The sequence below is a fragment of the Podarcis melisellensis genome (genome assembly GCF_964234715.1).
Source record: "Podarcis melisellensis genome assembly, chromosome: 6".
Taxonomy (NCBI): domain Eukaryota; kingdom Metazoa; phylum Chordata; class Lepidosauria; order Squamata; family Lacertidae; genus Podarcis; species Podarcis melisellensis.
Genome location: NC_138538.1, coordinates 44,352,503 through 44,374,060, shown reverse-complemented (window position 1 = coordinate 44,374,060; position 21,558 = coordinate 44,352,503). Strand labels below are relative to the sequence as shown.

The window sequence follows — 21,558 nt, the reverse complement described above, 5'->3', positions numbered from 1 at the left end:
GGGGAAATTAGTAACACAGCAAAGCAATTGATGATTTTATAGTTCCTTCTATAGATAATTTCCACAGACATATAGTATGCCTATTCCTACTGCAAATGCACTGCAACAGCACACAGTAATTCAATGGCACCTGTGATACGATGACTCACTGAATGCTCACTTCTTCAATATACAATTGTAACAATTAACTTCACACAATACAACCCGGGGGGGGGGGGACAGGACACGGACCAACCTCTAGCCTGTGGGCTCAATTTTGAATGCTAGGCCTTCCCAACCATCCCACCAGCCTCTCCCTAGAACCTCATACCCTCTTCAGGTTCTCCTTTCCCCACCTTTGAGCGGTTTCCCTCCTACCAGCAGATCAGCACATGTATGGGAGGAACACGAGAAGAGTCTGCTAGTTCAGGCCAATGGCCCATCTACTCCAGCATTGTGTTTTCACAGTGGCAACCAGATGCTTATGAGAAGCCCAAAAGCAAAGTAAGGGAATGGGATGTACAGTGGTGCCCCACAAGACGAATGCCTCGCAAGACGAAAAACCCGCAAGACGAAAGGGTTTTTCGGTTTTTGCGTCGCTTCGCTAGACGATTTTCCCTATGGGCTTGCTTCGGGAAATCTCCGGGGACCTCTTTTAAATGCTGGCGGTGGGGAGCAAAGCCTTCCCCCCCCCCCGGACTTCAGAAGAGGTCCAGGAAGGCCGGCGGGGGGCGAAAGGTTTTGCTCCCCACCGCCAGCATTTTAAAAGCGGTCCGGGATAGCAGGGAAGCGCTTCCCGCTATCCCGGACGGCTTTTGAAGGCAGGCGGGGGGAGCAAAGACTTTTTGTCCCCCCTGCCTGCCTTCCCGGGAGAGCGGGAAGGCAGCGTTGCGTTTTCAGCTCTCCCGGGAAGGCAGGCAGGGGGGAGCAAAGACTTTCGCCCCCCGCCGGCCTTCAGAAGAGGTCGGGGGACAGACTGTCCCCGGACCTGGTCTGAAGGCGGTTTCCATAGGAACGCATTAATTGATTTTTAATGCATTCCTATGGGAAACTGTGCTTCGCAAGACGAAAAACTCGCAAGACGAAAAGACTTGCGGAACGAATTAATTTCGTCTTGCGAGGCACCACTGTATATCCTTTGGTAGTGTACTTTGGGCTTTGGCCCCAGTCATGCCAATATGCTGTCCCCAATAACCAGCTCTCCAAAGGAATGTGGCGCTTGGAGGAGGAAGGTTCTTCAGCCCTACAGTACATTACAACAGCAAATCTTTAGTTTAACAAATATTTTCCAAAATTGAAATAAAACCAACATCTCAGTTGTTTCTTCTAAAGGAGAATGAGCTGGAAAATAGTGCATTTAGTAAGGAAGCTCCTGAGACTAACAGAATGCAGCTGCTCACTTTTCTTAGAGAAAATCAATGGGCAAAGGAAAGTTATAGGGAAAACTGTGTATCACTGTGTTGCCTGTGAAGTTCATTGAGAGATATATGCATCTCTTTCCATTCTGTAAATAATTTAGGCAGCAATCCTAATCCCACTTATCTGAGAATAAGCCCCACTGATTTCAATAGGATTTACATCTAAGTAAACAAGGTTAGGACTGTGGTTAGTTTGAAGCTGGGAAATAAATTTGGTAAGAAGCAATTTTCTAAGTAATATGCTATTCTACAGGATGTATAACCTCATACTAGAGCCAGGGCTTTTTCGGCTGTGGCTCCGATCTGGTGGAACACTCTGTCACAACAGACTAGGGCCCTGCGGGACTTGACATATTTCCGCAGGGCCTGCAAGACAGAGTTGTTCCACCAGGCCTTTGGCCAGGGCACAGCCTGACTCCCTCCTTCGGCAATCTTCGCGGAGCTCTGGCCCAACGGTTGCCAGTGGTTTGTTTTGAATTAATTTTATAATGAATGATTTTAGAGTCTTGTGTTGTGTTGTACTGTTGTACTGTTTTATTGTTGTTAGCCGCCCTGGCTGGGGAGGGCGGGATATAAATAAAATTATTTATTATTATTATTATTATTATTATTATTATTATTATTATTATTCAGAAAAGTGAATCAAAACATGGGCATGAAGAAGCACCGGATGAAAAGAATAATACATTAATATGAATTTTGCCATGATTTGAGACTGCTATAGGAGGGGCAATTAGTAAATTTCCTTTTCCCCTTTTTTTAAAAAAAGTAAATTTCCTTTTCAAAACACAGGCTATACATGGGAAAACAAAAATTAAAAAATCAGTGATTCTGCAAAAAAATAATAATCATGGAAACAGATAGTTAAGACTCTTCCACTTCCAAAATCTGGTTTTTAGCCCTCTTTGTGACTGTTCAGTTCTTTAAATCAAATTCTCTTTAAAATCATCAGTACTATAATTCTTTATCTGTCTTTTTTTACAAGAAGCTGGAATTTAAAGGAGTCTGACAAGAGCTGCCAAGTCACGAGTATTTTGGCAGCTGTATGCTGATGGTTGTCCTTTTCTACTTTAAACAAAACAGTACAATTCTAATTCTTACACTTTCTTCCCCCCACCCCGGCCACAATCACCTACATAAAACAGGAGTGAAAAAAATATTTTCAGCCTGAGAGCTGCATTCCCTCACGGGCAACCATCCAGGGGCCACATGCCAGCGGTGGGTGGAGCCAGATACAAAGGTGGACAGAGAATCAAATGCGATTCTTATACTGTAGGCTGCATTCCAGGCACACAAAAATCAGAGGTTGCTACACCCACCCACACCCCTACATTCATCCGGTTAAGCAACATCTACCAGAGTTCAAGAAGCCAGGCAAAAGCAGTAAAGGAGGGTGTGAAGCAGGGCTAGTGAAAAGTGTGGCCTGGGGGCGATTCCCAAGGGCCAAAAAGAAAGGGTGAGAGGATTGCAGTCTCCACACCTGATATAAAGCTGAATCTAATACAGAGAAGAGGATTCTGCTATTACAATCCTACAGAGAATCAGGAATACAGATGAATGTAAGTGTCTCACCAATATTCACAGAGTCCTCCCAGTCTTCCAATACTTCTGTGACAATAAGTACGTAAACATATGTTCTGTGTTTTCTGTCCTGGTTCTAAAAGGAGGAGCAGCATTAAAGTTAGGTTCCAAGGTTCATAATACCTGCAAAAGTTTATTCTTAAGGAAAGTAGGGATAGGTATATTGTTAAAACATTTCCACCAACAGCAAAGCCCTACCAAGATAAATGATGAAGATTCAAAAGTAGTTACTACACGAAACAAGTCACAACATTTCCAACATAAATTTTACTAGTTTTGCCCTGACATCTTGCCAAACGTTACTGTTTTCTAGCTCCTCAGTCTTGAGAAACCTACAAAACATAGGGAAATTGAACAATCTGTCTCAGTGGATGCTCTATGTTTCCAAAATTCAATCATGTAACACGCATGATACCACAATGGCTGCATCTGCAAGTGAAAGTAAGGCAGAAGTGATGATGGAGGGGAACCTCCAGCCCACTAGGGCTTCAAATCACACCCACCTGTCCCACACTTGACATCAAACATCATATATGACACTGACTTATGGGGCAGGTAAAGACATAGCCAGATTCTGATTGTCCCTTGGTAAGTGGGACTCACTGACCGCAGTCATCAGCTGACTGGCATTGGTAGGAACCCTGTTATAATTTATCCTTCTGTAAGTAGTTTTGCATCCCTGGTCTAAAGAGTCAAAACACACATAAGAGAACAAACTTAAACTAGAGTTCCTTTGCAAAGCAACTGTTAATTCATGTTCACTTCACCTAGCAATTATAGGAACTACTTTCATTGAACTTTGCCAAACCACAGTAGTTCATTCCAAGCACTGTTTGTAGCTTACAGGGATGTGTGAACAGGGCCATTGAGAAAAGTCTTAATCAACTCTTCAAAATGCTTATACTTACCTCAAAAATTCCTACTAATCTTCCTAATGTCCCTTTCACTCCAGCCTGTAAGAAATTCAAAGAGAAGAAAGAAAGATTTAATGTTCTAAGTTACAGCTCAATATTTCAGTCTGGGCCAAATTACACATGGTGTAGAAGGTCTATGACGGAAAAAGCTTATGGAAGATCCAAAGCTTAAAAACAGCTGGGAGGGTCGGGGGAGAGGATTGGCTTCTGATAGCATCACTAGGGTAGAGGATGTTTAATCCTTTCCTCATGTAATTTTCATGATTACAATTGCCCCCAAAGCTGCTATCCGTCCCCCAGTGTTTGTGAGTTAAGTGGCTTTGAGAAGGGACATCATGAAGTGTTTAAAACCAGCAGGGGAGGGGAGGGGTGAGAGAAAATTTGGGACAAGAAAACGAGGGGTTAAATGCACATATGTATGCATGTAATCTGGTGTTTCACACCACACCCTCTCAAACTTACATTTGAGGGAAGCACATCACCAAGAGACAGTACATATCTACATATATGAACTCTAGACCCCAGTGCCTGAAGTCAACTGGCAATACTATTAACAATCTGTTGAAAGAGGTACTCAGTGAAGTATTCGAAAATCCCTGTCCTGCATCATAATAACTATTATAGCTATGAGTACTAGGGCAAATTCTACAGCAGTATCCATCTCAACTCACAGATGGAAGTAACAATGAGTTTGTTCATAAAGAGTTAACAAAACCACAACACTATTAATTGGTTAGAAAAATGTTTCAATAGAGGGACTGTTTTGAGAAGAGCAAGGGAAAATAATAAGAAATTGATAAGCAGCACGAACAGTTTAGGTCCGAAGCAAGTTTTGGAGATTTACCTCTTCACAAACTTCCCGCACTGCAGCCACACTAGGCTCCTCTTCAGGCTCCATACCACCACCTGGGACAATCCATCTATCTGGATGACGACTACTGCTCACTAACAGCACCTACCAGGGGGAAACAGAGTACTTGCATATATACATTATTTCATTATATGGTTGCCCAACTTCAGAATACAATCTTGCTACAAAAGAAAGCTGTTGACGGGGGTGGGGGTTAAGTTCCTATAAGAAATCTCTCACTTTCTTTTTTGCTAATCTTCTCTCTATAGTTATGGAGTTATCATGTCCTCTTGAGTTTCATTATACACAGGCAAAGGAAAAAGCTTAAGGAACTACTGGGTCAAGTCCCATGGTCAGAAATACTCAAAGAAAAGCAAGTCCAAGAGGGGTGGGAGTTTCTTAAAGGTGACATACAGAAGGCACAAAGGCAGACAATTCCAACAAGCAAGCATCCAAAGAAACTGTATGGCTGCATATGAAGCTTACAGATGAGCTGAGATGTAAGAAGGGCATGTATAAGAAATTACTCATGTGCTCCCTTCCAACTCTACAATTCTATGGTTCTATGGAAGAAAGGAGAAATCATGAAAGAAGAGTATACATGAGTAGTCAAGAGTTGCAGGTACCGGTGGTCAAGCAGGCCAAAGCTCAGAATGAACTCAGGCTTGCTAGAGAGGTTAAAAATATTTTTATTTTTGTTGAATTGCTGAAACAAGTAATAGAAGTGGAATACAAAAAGGGAGGTGAGAGGAGGTCGATGAAATAAGGGAATGAAAGATAGAGTAATGAAATGGCATGCTATATGTTTTTAAATTGTTGTTGTTTTGTTTTGTTTTGTTTAGTGTTAAGGTTGTGTTTTGTATTGTTTATTGTATTGTTTTTTCTTTTGTACTTTTTTCTTGTCTGCTCTATTTTGTCTTTTTCTCCTGCCTTTTCTTTTCTTTTTTCTTTTCTTGTAAGTTTGAAAAGTAATAAAGATTATTTTAAAAAAATTTTAAAGTTTCTTCAACTATGTTTGAAGTAAGTGGGAAAATAAGCAAGTAGCAGATCCCTTGTGGGGAGAAGGAGGAGAAATGCTACTCAGTGACAGAGACATGGTGGAACTTCTCAACACCTACTTTGCCTCTTTCTTCACCCCAAAGCAGTGCCCAACCTTGTGGTAAAAGAATAAACAATGCAAGACGGGAGTTGAAGCCCAAGATAAAAAAAAAGAGGTGGTAAGGGAACACCTAGCTACTTTAAATGAATTCAAATCACCAGTGCCTGGCTAGCTGACCCAAGGGTACTAAAGGAGCTTGTAGATCAAACAGTGTGATACAGCAGCAAAGCAAAAAGCTGATGCTATTCCAGGCTGCATCATAAAAAGTAACAGTGTCCTGATCAAGAGAAGTAACAGTACTGCTCTATTCTGCCTTGGTCAGGCCACATCTAGAGTACTGTGTCCAGTTCTGGGCACCACAGTCTAAGAAGGATCTTGACAAGCTGGAATGTGTGCAGAGGAGGGCAACAGCCTTCTCCACCACTATGTTGGAAGTACAGCCTGACTCTCTACTCCAGAGGGACAGGCTTGTATGAGACTTCCTCAAGTGGGAATGCACCTACTGATTACCAAGAGCAATGGGGGAGAGTTTCTCATTAACAGTGCCTCGGCAGGCTCCTGGAGTCAACATCCACCTTTCCACTGATAGTAGCCTGAGAGTCCAACCATTTCCATCATGGCCCACTATGTGAGGACACCAGCTGGTTGAGCATCTGGCTGAGCTGTCTTAACAAAAGGCAAGACATTCTTCAAGGGGTGCATCAGGCTCTTCAGAAGAACTAATCTGAACAGGAAAAGCAAGTCTGTTTTGTTTTCACCTCTTGCATGTTATTAACACACATACAAGGAACTTGAAGATACCTCCTTTTTCTAGAGGTGTTCTGTGACAGTATTCTTTAAACATTAATACTCTTACTGTCACTTTTACCTCCACATTCTCCCAGTAAAATATTGTGGTAAACCTAACCCTGACTAGAGACTCTAAAAGCATTGTTGGAGTATCCAGCCATTCCCTGCAACTAGAAACTCCTGCTGGCACTTGGTACTCCGAACTCCTGCCACGACTCTTATAATATGTTGAACTCCATCAGAACTATTATCAAAGGGATTGAAGATAGCTGCTCTGGGGATTTCAACATAAATTATTAAATTGACAATATGATTACAATAGATTCAGACAATCACTTCAGAACAACCACTTCAGAAAAAGTAAATCCATGTGCCAGTTCCATAGCATTTATCCTGCACACATACATATATCTTTGTCCATACTGAAGATCTGGAATGAACTTGCAAGAAGCCACATAATGTTGGAGGTTTTGTCCCCTTTCACATTTAGTCAAAAGCAGAAGTTAAACCTTCCAAACTCATTCTTGCAGCCGTTGAAGATGGGAGGGTGAGAATCTGATGCATGCACAAGCACATTCTCATAACGCTAAACCATGCTTTAGCTTTTTTTTATGAATGAGGCCTTTATGTCACCTGAGCAAAAGACATGGTTGTATTTGGTTGTATTATCACTTTGACTCAAAATCCTTCAATGGAAGAATGCACATTAATTTAGTAATTTATGCTGCAGAACACGGGCTTGTTGCATTTTTGTTTTGCTACATAAAAGTTTGGTCTTACTGACAAGTTGTGTTTTGCCCTTTCTGTAGACTAATTGTCCTGACAGCAGGCACACTTTTTATGGTCAACAGTTTTGTATCCCACACTCTCCAGGAGAGCTTCTAAAGGAAATAAGTATATGAAACTCTTTCAAGTTAAAACAGAAAATTTGAAGAGAAAAGAGGCCTCACATAATTCAGAAATTCAGCCGCAAATCAGAACTGCTGTTTGGAATCTGAAAAGTTCAAATTGAGCTGTGGGGTGCAAGGCATATGAGATAAATAGTGTGGTATTAAGTAACTGCTACTGCACCAGCCCTAGGAAAGGGTCCCAGCACTAGCTCTTGATCCAAGTGCCCTTGCACAGGCGTGTTTGAATCCTACCATTCAATTCCATAGGATGCTTTATTTGGCTAGTAACTCTTCTATAAGGCAATTTTACCTATGAGATTTGGAACTATTTGATCACTGAATGTCCATTCCAAGTTGAATATTGCATTTATATGAGTGGGAATCTTTGCCAGATGCAAGCATGGAAGACTAAGACAACTCCATCCGTCCCCCTGACCAACCTTAAATGCCCCCCCACCTAGACCTCTGGTAGGGGCTGATGGGAGTTTAGTCCAACAATATCTGGAGGCTACCAAGTTGGTTATTCCTCTTCTAGGGTCATGTAAATAGGTTTGTTTTCCTCTGGTATGGTAGAAGAGTTCCACTTTTCTAGTCCAGGGGGGAAAAAGCAACCCCAGGAAGGAAGCAACTTACAATGAAAATCTCTTTGCAACCCTACAGCCTATTCATAAGAGGTACTATTTCTTAAAGAGGAAGCATGTTTTGAACAGAATGCTGTAAAAACAAGCTGTCACAACACAGACTACAAAAGTGAAAATGCAAAATGTAAGGCTTATAATGAGTTCAAACAGGGATGGAAAGTTCTTAGGGTGAAGAAAATTCTCAAAAAGCGCAGGAAAGCCCTAACAACTTTATGCTGGTACCAATGAATTCACATTATTTTCAAGTCCTGAATTCAAGAACAACAAAAAGGGATAACCTTTACATTTTGTTATTTTTCCACATTATAGACCATAAATCAGGATCTGTAACAAAACCATCTGTATGCCACACAGCCTGGTTTAGGGTTGTTCTACTTTACCCAAGGCAGTATCTCAAACTAAGCACATTGATGTAGCACTGCCCCACTTACTATCTAAACTGTTTACAAACCAACATCATACTTCAGGATAAAGGGTTATGCCAGTAGAGCACATACTTGAACCACCCCCTTGTAGCACCATTTCCCAGTTTCAGAAAGAGCTGCACAAGTCCCAAATGTAGCACAACAGGGTTCAGTTCCTACTACTGGAGCACTGTATTTCTACATATTGGCTTCCCCAAGCAGCGGATAAGAATGCCTTATGAATTCTTCAGGTACTCAAGTCTGATATGCTTACATCAGACTTACATCATACATACTGACCATCTCATTTTTTATCTGTCACATATTTCATTCTGCTCCCATCCAGGAATGGAAATTAGCTAGGTGCCAGGCGCATTTTGCACCTGGCTATCAACTACTTGCGACCAAGTGAAGATGGGCCTTACTTCTCCACCATCTTGGAGATGCATGCCTGGGGATCATTGGATCTGGGCTGTTTTCACACACTAATACCACATCCTGTAGAATTTTATCCGTACCCTACCCTCTTGGCAACACTGATTTGAACCCTCATAACAACAGAACTCCCAATCTATTTCAAATTCCAATTGATATAATTCAGTAGCAACCCTATGAAAGAACAGATAAATAGTCTCAACGTCTACCAAAATTTGATAGCCATGCTCATAATCTACAATATAGACACCTGCATTTGTCCCTGCGACAGGGTGAGCTCCCGTTGCTCGGTCCCTGCTCCTGCCAACCTAGCAGTTCGAAAGCATGTCAAAGTGCAAGTAGATAAATAGGTACCACTCCAGCGGGAAGGTAAATGGTGTTTCCGTGCACTCCCTCAGCCAGTAAAGCGAGATGAGCGCTGCAACCCCAGAGTCGTCTGCGACTGGACCTAACAGTCAGGGGTCCCTTTACCTTTTACTTCTCTTTCTTGAGTTATTTATCTTGCCCAGTTGTCAGCTCTCGCTGCATGATTTATGTTTTGGTTTTAGATAAGCTTGATAACCATTTTCAGACTTATCATTCAGCTAGAGTGCCTGTCACCACCTCTTCAGAATGCGCACTAGCACAAAGTCAATAAATAATTGGATGATCACAGATAACTTTATGAAATGAGTATAAGCCTTACTAAGCCAAAGTGTTTCCAAGATTCCCAACCCTTAAAAAATCACTTGTAAGACTATGTAACTGAATAACATTATCTAAGGCAAAATACAATACAATTCTACACTGATTTATATGAAACAAATTGCGCACAGGATGTTCACCTATGTATAATTAATCACTTTGCTATGGGATCCTGCAGAGAAAAGGGTAGCGTGAGAGAACAGCTACTCTATATACAACTGTCTGGTACTCGTTTTTGTGAGAACACAGTATAAGAAAAGCAGAAGCAGAAATCAGTCAGAAGCAGTTAAACAACTAAGTGGCCAAAAAATAGGAATGCTGAAGAATGCATAGAACAGAAGAGAAACTGAACGAATTTATTGCATCATTATCCCTGCAGAAATGGTCATATGATACATACAGCAAACTTCTTTTTCAATGTAGTGCACAGGATGTAGTTTTGGAACTAATGAAAAAGAATCAGAAGTAACAACTCACTAAGCCTCATGGTATTCACTTGGGAGTTGTTAAATATGAAAATTGTGTTATTTAAACAAAGATCACAAATTTGTCAACCTAAATCTCGTTCTAGGTAAATTCATAGAAAACATTTAGGCCTGTAAGACCGTCAAATTCTCATATAAGACTTACTATGGAATGCTCAGCATGATTTCTAAAGCAAAATAAATTGCCTCATCAATCTTCGAGCGTATCAGTTTCTGGAGTATCAACGGGCATGCTGACACATAGATCCAGTTAAAACTATGGTCTGCTTCTCTGGTTGCAAATGGCCATTACTTGTTGTAAAGGAGGATCCCTAGTTGGTACACAACACTAAATCAAGATTCTTTGAAAATGAAAATGAAAATTAACTCAGCAAAAGTCTTCCTGCCCATGCAAGAAGAAGAAAGGGAACTTGAGATCAAAGAGGCTCATGCACAAATTGCTAAATAATGGTTAAATGTTACATGGCCTACTCAGTTGATTTTCAAAATGCTGTCCACAACATTTTCCAACATTTTCTAACTACACTTAAGATCCAAGTGGTAAAAGAAAAATTCTCTTTTGGACTAGTACACTACACTACACTACACTACCACTACCCTAAAATAAAACCAGAGTTAATAGCATTCCCCCTTCTAAAAAATGTTGACTAATGTGAGGTCAGGGGTGCATGAGGAGGAAGCCAACCATGCAGGTATAAAGACTGAATTATATAAAGGTCCCAAGTTGCGTAGCAGCTCATTTGTTTGAATTCTCTCCTATGTTAAAACTTGCTTCACATAAAAGGCTGTCATGGGGAGAAGGACTCCAGCCTAGCCTTCTCATTGACTTATTTGTTCTCTTTGCAGCAAGCATTTGTTTTACTTACAGAAGCATTCAAACATGTGACCACCTCCCTGCAATCTGAACTGACATAATCCAGGAAATGCTACCATGCAGTATTTCTAAACCAAAGCTTGATAGTTAAGAGAATTTAAAAAAAGAATTAGATCCATTTACAGAAGATGGTGAATCAATAACTGTTAGGGGCCTGTCATCAATATTTTCACTAGTATATTCCTAATCACCCCCATGAGCATATACTGCTAAAGAAGATTTCAGCCCATAAGAAATCCTGCTGGAGTAAGAAGCCTTTCTCATTTTGTTGGCTACAGTAAAAGCCTGCTACAGAGGAACTCTTAACCAACATATCAAAGCTTAATGCTTTATGGCTAGGTGGTTTGTCACAATCCTCTGTCCTAACCTATACTGTGGTTATAAAAGGGGAACCCTCTGATGTCTCTTCATCTATGAGGGTCATGCAATAGAGTTCTGAAATTGGTAAAATCAATGGGGTGAGAAAAGCTTGTTGCAAAACTCATTTTCAAATTTCCATACAAGTTTAAACATATTTCTCAGTGAAAACCACTCAGCAGTTAAATTCTGAAAGCAATGCTCTAAGTAATTATTCAGAAAACAGCAAGGGCATGATCCAGTTAAGTTAAGCATTAACTTCTCACTGATATGAACTGCAGGCAGTTAAGTACATTATGTTGTTTGTTATATAGTTAGAAATCAATTTTTAGCTATTTTTGTAATTTATTTGGTTGTTAAGTTGCTTTGAGCCATCTTTCTGTATGAAGCAACAAATAAATACAATACATATTAATAAGTATGTGCTCAGCATACTGTTAATGATGATATTCCACTGTGGTGTCCCACTGGTGCAACACACTTTCGTCTGCACAAACAGGGCTTCCCTTCCTCCAGAGCAGATTACGGATGCAGAAGGTAGAAGAGGATGAGGAAGTCCCAGGTTGCTTCCACTGGCATGATGTTGGATCTCACCCAGAGTTATTTAAAAACTTTAATTTTGCATAGATCATTCCCTGGAGGAATCTGCTAAATCGAAACGCTCCACAGAACAAAAATTCAAATAGCACTTCTCTAAATCTTCAGGGGAAGTGTGAGAGGCATCCTACTGTGTATACAACCTATTAAGACTGCTCAACTGACTGTGTGAGAACACAAGCGGGAATTGGATCTTAATACTCACTTCACTCCCATGACCTGTCAGCAAAGTGATCAAATGGCAGAAAGAGTGAAGGAGGGGGAGGAGCTTATGGCAAAGTTCAATAGCAAATGACATAGGTATAGCAGAAATAAGGCGGCTTGTTTCTTGCAGTTCGTACTACTACTTACTGAAATAGGAAAGAAAGAGAGCACATTTGAGAAAGTGGTAAAAGCAATCTGCCAAGTCCCTCCCAACAATGTTACTAAACTCTGAGAAAAAGGGTCATGAAATCAATTTATTTTGGGATCTCTCTTATAACACTGATTAACAATTCTACCACCACTCTTTTTGTTCCCTTTTCTTAAAACCCATTGTGAGTTCAGGTATCTGGTATTATGAAAAGCAACTGAAGAACTGTGAGGAACAAAGGAAGGAGGGAAAGTGAGGAAAATACAGTTTGATTCTCTCCCTTCAGCTTAACAAGCAGGTCTTTGTATGAACGATATACACAGAATGGAAAAGCGGGTGGGTAAAGGAGCTGCTTTCCTCTTTTGTTTTGTTTTTTTAAAAGAGCAATTGAGTTGTGTCATGTTTTTCATTCTGAAGTAATATTTAAACTGCAGAATATGCTAAAAAGCAAAAGGCTCCAATTGTTCTTCAGTTCTCAAAAATCATATAATAGTAGGAACATGCCACTTTCTGGAAAAGCCTCAAACCTTCAACTTTCAAGGGTCTTAAAATCAGATAGAACATTTTATGCAGCCAGTTTATTACATGGCAATTTCCCCCCAAACATAGGGCCATCATCTATGCATTCTATGTTTGGGGCCACATGGAGAGAAAAGAGGGTGTCCATGTAACATTGGATACAGCCCTAAGGCTTCAATCCTAATCCCACTTACCTAGGAATAAGCCCCACTGAAGTTTCTGAGGAGATATGGTTAGGATTGCATACTAAGAATCTGAAGTGTTTATCTAGGATGGAAAAGTCTTTTGCTTAATGCTTAAAAATAAGGTACCCATATCTGACGCATTTTTATTTCAAGAAAGAGAAAATTGCCAACTTCTCTGGAAGCCTGTAAAAATTAAGAACTGTTCCAGGTGAGCAAAAAATGAAGACCTCTAAATTGGAAAATGATCATATTTGGTCTCCTCCTTTTACGTTGTGAATGTCTCAAACACATGTACTTATGAATAGGCAGAATAAACATTATTTGCAAAAAAAATAAAAAATGAAGTCTCATACAACATATATAAATAAAAACCACAAAAACTACCAGAATCACAGATCAGAACTGTTAAAAAAAAAGATTCCCTTCCTCTTTAACTGTCTATGTATGCTTGGCAGCATAGAAGAGTTTTCAGCAAATGTCTAAAAGTTAATACTCAGGAAACCTGCCAAATCTTCATTGGAAGAACATTTCATCCAACTGGGCCAATGATACTGAAGGCTCAAGTTTGTGTTATCAGATGAGCCTCACCAACTCAGGGGCAAGTAAACTTTTTGTGGGATGCTAAAAATGTAGCCCCCACTTTCAGACTGTTCATGTTCCAAAAGTGTCTTAATGTACATGCATATGAGTGGTCAGAACACACGTTATCGTAGTAAACTTTATGAACTTGCAAGGAGCAATTTGAAAAGACTGAAAGTGGACCATAGCTTATGTTTGCAACAATGTAAATTTGTGATATTTACATTTCACTAGAGATTTCCAAAGCTTTTTGTTTTCCAGTGTCTATACTAGGGAAGGATACTTTTTGACAAGAAAAGAATACTTACACCCCAGTACCATGTGTGAGACTGAACTGAAACAACAAAGAACAAATTCCAATGAAGTTTCAGCTGACAAGTCCAGGATGTTTTACATGAGAAGCATTATGAATTAGACTGTTTCCATTTGGATTTTGTACTCCAGTTCTACAGTAGATACTGCTGCTTTCTAGTATCTACTCAAGCTGATTGTAACATGTGTTTTAAGATTTAAAACTGCTATAAAGATTACACGTTAAAATGCAGAATACTATTTGAAGTATAAGATAACAATAGTTCATTCATTGTGATGAAAAAAGAAGGATGCTATTGTTGTTCCCATGAAGCTTGATCAACTTCTCATCCTCCTAGCATTTTTCGGAATACACTTACATTCATTGGTTTCCTGGCAAAAGCACTTTTCATTTCATAATTCATTTCATTTCTACCTTGATCCAACAACTGCATATTTACAGCATAATTCTATGAACAATTCTTCACATGTAAACACCACTATACTTAATGGATCTTACTCCTTCAAAGCCGGGTGGGCTTTGGGAAGGTGGTGGGAAGGCTCTTGGGCCCATCTAAGCATCATACCTTCCTCCCTAAGCAGGGCAGAAGCTTCCCGGGGTACTAGTCTAATACCCCATGTCCACCGACACCACTGGTTAGGATTGTTAAAATTGCTGTGTTAGTGTTAGCAACATCATGATGGTTAGTCATCAAAAATGTGTTATTGATAAACTATACTAAACTTATTTATGGAAAAATGCATATTTGGAAACAAAGTTATCTCAAGATCCCACACTTTAAAAACACATTTTAAATGAGTTCAGTTTGGTTAGGATTCTTCATCTCACCATACGATTAAGTGCTAAGAAGATTACTTCCTCTTCCCAACACTACAATGCTCAAAATAAGATTGCATTAGGGTGTATTAGAATTTATCACTTTTTTGTAATGTGCTGAGTTGTCTCAGGAACAATCCAATTTGAAAGTATATAAGTATCAATGACACTTAATGGCAACATCCCCCCACCCACAATGTGATAACACAGACCTTGGACCCACCCCAACCTCTCAGTTATGATATTAGTTACCCATTTCAGGCACAAATGCCTAAGAAATGTACCTTCATTGAGCTAATTCAGGCATAACATTCCTGGCTTCATAAACTAGAAGTGGGGAACCTCTTCAAACCCACCCATTTATATCAAGAGGGGAGGGGAGGGATTATCATTTGACCTAGCTTGGACCAGTCCTAAAGCTGATCATGTGAAACTCAACCCTGTTGCTGTGGTGCATAGATGCAGTTTCTATTAAGGTACATTTCCTCCCTTACCTCCTCTTTGTTTTCCTTTCATTATGTCAAACCCTTTCAAAGCTGCCCCTATTTTCAAGTTGAGACATGAACCCGACAGACCCTTATCCAAAGCTGTTGATAGCTAACCATGGTAGTATGTCCTTTTCTGAATCCCATAAATTCATGAATTCATAAGCTGGGCATAGCCAGGATTTTTTTTTGGGGGGGGGGGACAGAACTTTGTTAGGGTGGCAGAACCGATGTGATTGGTCTGCTAGTTAAGTATTTCTATTGTTTTACTTGATGGGGGGGCAATTGGCCCCCCCGGCTACGCCCATGCTTCACTATCTATTTAAACATGACCCAATTTTTGCATTGGGCCATTCAATTTTTTTCTATTTCCCACTCCCACAGAGCAGTTTCTACTCCCACTTTTCATCCCTCATGATTTGTCTCATTCTCTGCAAAGCTTTTCGTCTTACAAGGAGAGAAATCAATAAAAAACAACTCAATGGAATGTTCTGCTCTTTGCCACAATGAGCCACCTTCCAGGAGAGCTCACTTGCCCTTCTTCCACCACCACCATTCCTGCTTTGTCCCTTAGGGTTGTGTGCGTAGCCATCTCACACACTTAGTCAAGCAGAAGAGGAAGCCATCTCACATGCTCACAGAAGAGGGTCGTTCCTGAGAGGCAAAAATGGTGAAAGGAAGGTTAAGGATAATCCTAAAATAGTGTGGGACCATAAAATTAGGCTGTGAACCACATGGCATGGAGGCTGAAGGTTCTCCATCCCAGTCATAAATCTATGGCTCACAAAGCTGAGAACAAGCATAGAGCCTAAGTACTCCTCCCTCTTCCTCTCACACACCAGCTTCAGAAAGGAAATCCTGACTTAATATCCTATTCAGTAAATGGACATTAAACCAGTGTTTAGTCCCAACAGGCAACTCAGGTTTAAACAAACCGGGATGTCCAAGCCATGTCAGCATTTGAGGGGCAAAAAGGTAAGGGAGCAGCAAAACGAACCATATGTGTTTGCAGCCACATAAACAGTTATGAAGCCAGAAATGTTACGGGCTCACTTGAAATCCAACTTTACTGGTTTAAACCTGTGTAGACTAGCATACCAATAGGCAGGTTTCTTAGAGAACAGCTGACCTATATTCATAAGACATGAAAACACTTGAAGGAATATTGTTTCCTAATGTATAAAACCGTTCACCGCCAAATCATTGTAGCATTATCCAACAAGAGAAAGGAATAATGGTCACAATAGTTTTGATTATATTTCTGTGTTTGTTAAATATGAAACCTACCTCTCCACCAAATGGTGGAAATACTGTCTAATGCTCTTTTCTGTTTGGCTATCACCTGTATTTGGTTGCCTTATTAGTAATTTTTTTAATGACTACTGTACCCTTTTCTTGAAAAAGTCAGACTGGTCCATTATTGCCTGTTTATTTTGTGCTCAGTTGAAAGTGCTGGTTCTTAACTTTATGCTGCTGTATGGCTTGGGACAAATTTAGCTGGTCTCTAAGATGCTACTGGACAATTTTTTAATTTTTTTCTTTATTTCGACTGTGTCAGACCAACACGGCTACCTACCTGAATTTGGGATCCCAGGATCACCTTCACTTGTACATGAATGAACATGTACTCTATTCAACATCTGATGTCCTACTTCTGTCAATGTTTGAAACTCCCCTTGCACATTTTGCAACAGGGAATTTCCTTAGCGTGAGCAGTTTCTGAGCTCTGGGTGCAGTACTGCGCCTAAGATTTCAGATTAAAACTGCAAAGTAGAAGGAAAAGAGGACCTTCTTCTACCTCCCCACTTCCAGGTACTCTCTGAAGGCTGGAGAAGAGACCCTCTCAAGAATATTAAGGGGATGGGTAGGGGAAGGACTAGACCATGTGAAAAATGAACATACGGTAATATTTTAGCTGCAGTTCATTCCTTTTCAGCATTATATTCTTATTATAAAAAAGTGTGCCTAGACATTTCATTGTTCTGCCCATAACCTAGGTTTAAGGAGCCATTTAGCTCCTAGTTTTCATATCTCAGTTTCTAACATTGACTTCTGAATGCCTCTGCCAACTGAAGTGTAGGAGTGCCTTCTTGAAATGAAGTCAGCCTCCAGGAAGGCTCACCTTCTGGCCTCAAGCAAAAACCTTTTCAAAAAGGCTTTGAACAAACTGATTTTACATTTGCTGATTTTAAGTTGCTACAATAAAGGCCATTCCACTTTTCTTTCTGTTGGGGTTATTTAGCCTTTGGTTAATTAAACTATCTATGACCTTTTAAACTGTGGGCGGGTATTACTATGGATGTATTTTTGTGTTTTTATATTATAAACTACCCTGTGATCCTCAGATGAAGGGCGGTATAGAAAATGTAATACTAATTTAGGTTATTGTATTTTAATATTCTGTTGGAAGCCACCCAGAGTGGCTGAGGAAACCCAGCCAGATGGGCGGGGTATAATTAAAAAATTATTATTATTGCTTATCTTTCATTCTGTTGGTTTGTAATCTGAAGTTTAATTATTTTAATAATTTTCTGTAAGTCATGCTGAATTCATTAAAGATAAAGTAAGATAAGAAATACTGGTTTTTATTGATTCTGTGATTTGACTTGACTTTTATGCTAGATTTTGATATGTTAATTTTATTGTTATTTTGCTTTGTGATTTTAATGCAAATCACTTTGGAATGTCTAAAGTAGAAAACAGCTAATAAGTGCAATAAATAATAGTACAGTACACGTTTTATTTAAAAATACAAGCCATATACAGACAGACACTCTGGCAGTAGAACTATGGTAAGTGCTTCTACAAGCCTTAAAAAGGCTATACTCCAATTCATTTTCCTCCTGGTGGCAATTTCTTCTAGTTACAAATATAATGAGAATGACAATACATTGGATTCAAGCTAACTTCTAGTTTAACGTAGGTCCCAATAAAATCAAAGGGCCTGGTTAGTTATGACTAAAGGAAATCCTATTGATTTCAATGAAAATAAATTTCAGCAATCTGGATCCAACACAATGAACTTAAGTAACAGAGAACTGAGTAAAACTAACTTGACAGAATATTGGTGCCTTGTTATCCACCAACAGCCTCCAGCAACTAGGCCAAGGCACCATATTCCCTGTGCAACCAAGTCAGCTTGCAGGCAGAGGGAATTACTGACCATGATCTGTTGCTCTACAGAGCCTTCCTGCAGATGGTCAGCTGAAATACTGCAAGCTTTAGTCCAGAAGATCAGGTGACTGGAGAGGCCAACAATGTCCCATAATTGCTGATTTCAACCCAATTCCTCAGTCCAAACTGCAAGAGACTACCTGGAAGTCTACTGGAGCCTACTGAAATACCTGCATTGACAACCCCAATCCAACAGAATTTACTTAGGGAGTTCTAAATGGTAGCTAAGAAAGCTGCTACACTGCACTATTTACTCAGGACTTCCATAAATCTTTAATTCTAATCTCACCTCAGTTATGAAGTTAGTATGTAGGTAAAGAGAAGCTGCTCTCTCATTTAACCTCAGCTGCCTATCTGCAGTATGATGATAACCAAATTTAACCTGCTTTAGAAAATTATTGAAAGGATTAATGATATATTACTTGCATGTTAAGCACTTTGAACACTTCAACACTATATGAATTTTAGATTATTTAAATAAAATTTACATCTAAGATGCCATGTTGTTTAACAGGAATATCTTGATGTTTAACCTAAAATATGTGATAAATTTTATACTGAAATAAACTGTTTAAACGCAAGTTTACCCACTTCAATATGTGGGGAGGGGGTGGGACTTGTCGGGATAACCAGTCTCTCAATCCCGTTTTTTCTCTCACAAGCCCCTCTAATGGCAATTTCTGGCAAGTAACCAGTTCCTTTTATCCCAGTTTCTTTTTATAAATCCAGAATCAAATTTCTTTCTGCCATGTCATATGATGTGCTTAGCTGAGCATGGTGGTAGCAGATCACTGCCAAATCCCATGCCATGCCACGCCACACCAGTTCATGTCACCGTTCATTGTTTTAAATCTTTCATTCTGCATGCTTTCCTCATTTCTATCCCATCACAATACTGAGCTCTCTTGTCCTCTTAATTGTGCCTTGAGAAAACTATTCCTTCATTCATCCACATCATTTAAGCGACTCTAGAAATCAGGAGGTGCTCTTGATAATTTGATTTTGCCTGTTACTTTCCTATAACTATATACTTACCCTGTACCTTAGTATGTTTTGCTTACTCATGCTTCTGGTTTTTAAAGACCAAGAAGATTAGTAACCATTCTTTTTAACAGTTCAGATTAGATATACAGCCCAATCAATTCACATGGAACTTTATCAGCAGAAAAAGTGGGTCAATATTCCCCAAAACTTGCAATCTAAACCATTTACTTGTTGCATAGCATTCTTTACATGAAAAGAGCCACAACAGTTTTTGTTTCGACAATTGCACGCGCACACAACCTTTGATCTTTTAACCATAATTTCTAGAGGCTAGCACTTCAGATTCTTTGTGCCACTCCCCTTCAAGCTGCAATCCTATGTGCATGCACACCTACTTGGAAGTTAGCCCAAACTGAACACTGTGGAAGTTACCAAAACATACATGGGGTTGCACATTTCCCACATAAAAGATGTAGAGGTAAGAGTATGAAACCCTGGTCAACTGTCCTCGCTTTGGCCCCTAGAAATAAATTATTGCCCCACCTGCCTGTCTATGTCTTGGGAGTTTAATTCTGATGCCTCTGGAGACTTAAGGTCAGACGTGTAACAATTCAGCCCTTCCTATGAGGACCCCCTTCGTTTTCACAGGAACTTACTCTGGGAGATTAAGGTTGTCTACATTGCACACATTCCTGAGCTCCGGGAAAGATGGCCAGATACAAAAGAGAACAGCCCTCTTTCACCTTTTATGAAGGAGAATTTCATCAAGTGTAGCTTGTATAACTATTTAAAGGTGCAGATACCGAACGTGCAACTGGACATCTGGCCACCCTGGGCCCGAGGCGCAAAGTGTGCAGCCAGAGCTTTTAAACAACGGAAAGCTTTGCTTCTCGGAAGTGTCTTGCCACCTCCCAGCACCAAACGATTCACAGACAGGAGACAGGCGCTAATGAGAGGCGTCATGTCACTTCTTGCCTAGTAACAACCGCATGTTACTCTCGCTACTAGCCACTAAGGAGGAAGCCCCTCCGTCCTCCTTCAAACTGCGGCACGCCGTCTGGGGAAGCGCCGTCTGGGGAAAGGGAGTTGTTCGCACCCTACGAATCCTTTAAGAATAGACACCCCACACAAGCTCCACCCATCTCCTCATCCTCTGCCCCTCTTTCAGCAGCCCCATCTAGCCTCCTCCCCCATCTCCCCCCGGCTTCTTCGGAGCTTCCCGTTTGATACCCCGCCTCCCTTACATGTCGGGTGTGCCATTGCTAACCGCCCCCCCCACTTGCAACACTTAGGGAGCCTCTTCTTCTGGCGCCCCCCCCTGAATAGCCACCCAGTTCCCCACCACCACTACCACCCCCATCCCGGCTGGGCTCCCCCACCTCCAGCCGCAGCCCGCCCGCTTCCCTCACTCACCTCTTCCTCGCTCTCGTTGCGGAAGCAGAGGCAAGCCGCCCGTTTCTTGTATCCGTCCCCGTCGTAGGTGCGAGTCTGGTTGGACTTGAGCTTCATCATCCTCCGCTCGGGAGAAGGGGTGGGAGCACCCACTAGGGAGGCAGGCGAGGGACGGGTGTCGGCTCCGCGCGGGAGAAGGTCGGGATCTCCCAACCGCGGGGTGGGGAAAGGAGGCGCGGGGACCCGCTATCCCGGAGAGTCTCTGCCTCACACACCAGCCGAGAGGGAGGGGGAAACCCTCTCCGCAGCCGCTACTCGCTCCTAATGCTACCACCCGCCGTCCGCCGCCTCGCTCCCCCTTTCAGCTCTTCCCACGTCGGCACCCCAGCTGCCGCCAGCGCTCCGGCCACCGCCGCCAACGACGACGACCGCGACGCCATCTTGGGACATGCTACGCCAACGGCGCAGAGGCAGCGGGAGGAGAAAGGCGCTGGCTGAAGCTTCTCGCCTCCGACGAGCCGCTGCGCAAGCGGCGTAGCCGAGGGTTGGGAATCGCTCTCTCTCTCTCTCGCGCGCGCGCGCACCCCCCCGCCCTTCGGTTCCGGACACCCGTTACAGAGCGTCGGATCCCAGCGCAAGGGTTGCGCCGCCACACTAAGCGGAACGGTGTCGAGAGCAAGGGGGAGGGGCGCCTTTCTCCCTCCGCCGCCATCGCAGCCTTACGCAGCCTCCGCGCGCCGAAACTACACTGAGCCAGATGTC

The 21,558-nt window shown here is 41.4% G+C and overlaps 1 protein-coding gene across 1 annotated transcript in view; it reads right to left on the bottom strand.

Moving 5' to 3' along the window:
• The window catches only part of NUDT3 (nudix hydrolase 3), a 29,272-nt gene extending 7,914 nt beyond the window's left edge, over positions 1 to 21,358 (bottom strand). Inside the window, exons 1-4 of the mRNA XM_081915640.1 lie at positions 20,818 to 21,358; positions 4,737 to 4,847; positions 3,887 to 3,931; positions 2,970 to 3,054 (exon numbers count right to left, since the gene is read on the bottom strand). Of these exons, the coding sequence (XP_081771766.1) occupies positions 2,970 to 3,054; positions 3,887 to 3,931; positions 4,737 to 4,847; positions 20,818 to 20,916 (340 nt within the window). The 5' untranslated portion in view covers positions 20,917 to 21,358. The remainder of the gene's footprint in view (positions 1 to 2,969; positions 3,055 to 3,886; positions 3,932 to 4,736; positions 4,848 to 20,817) is intronic.
• Between the last annotated feature and the right edge of the window lie 200 nt (positions 21,359 to 21,558).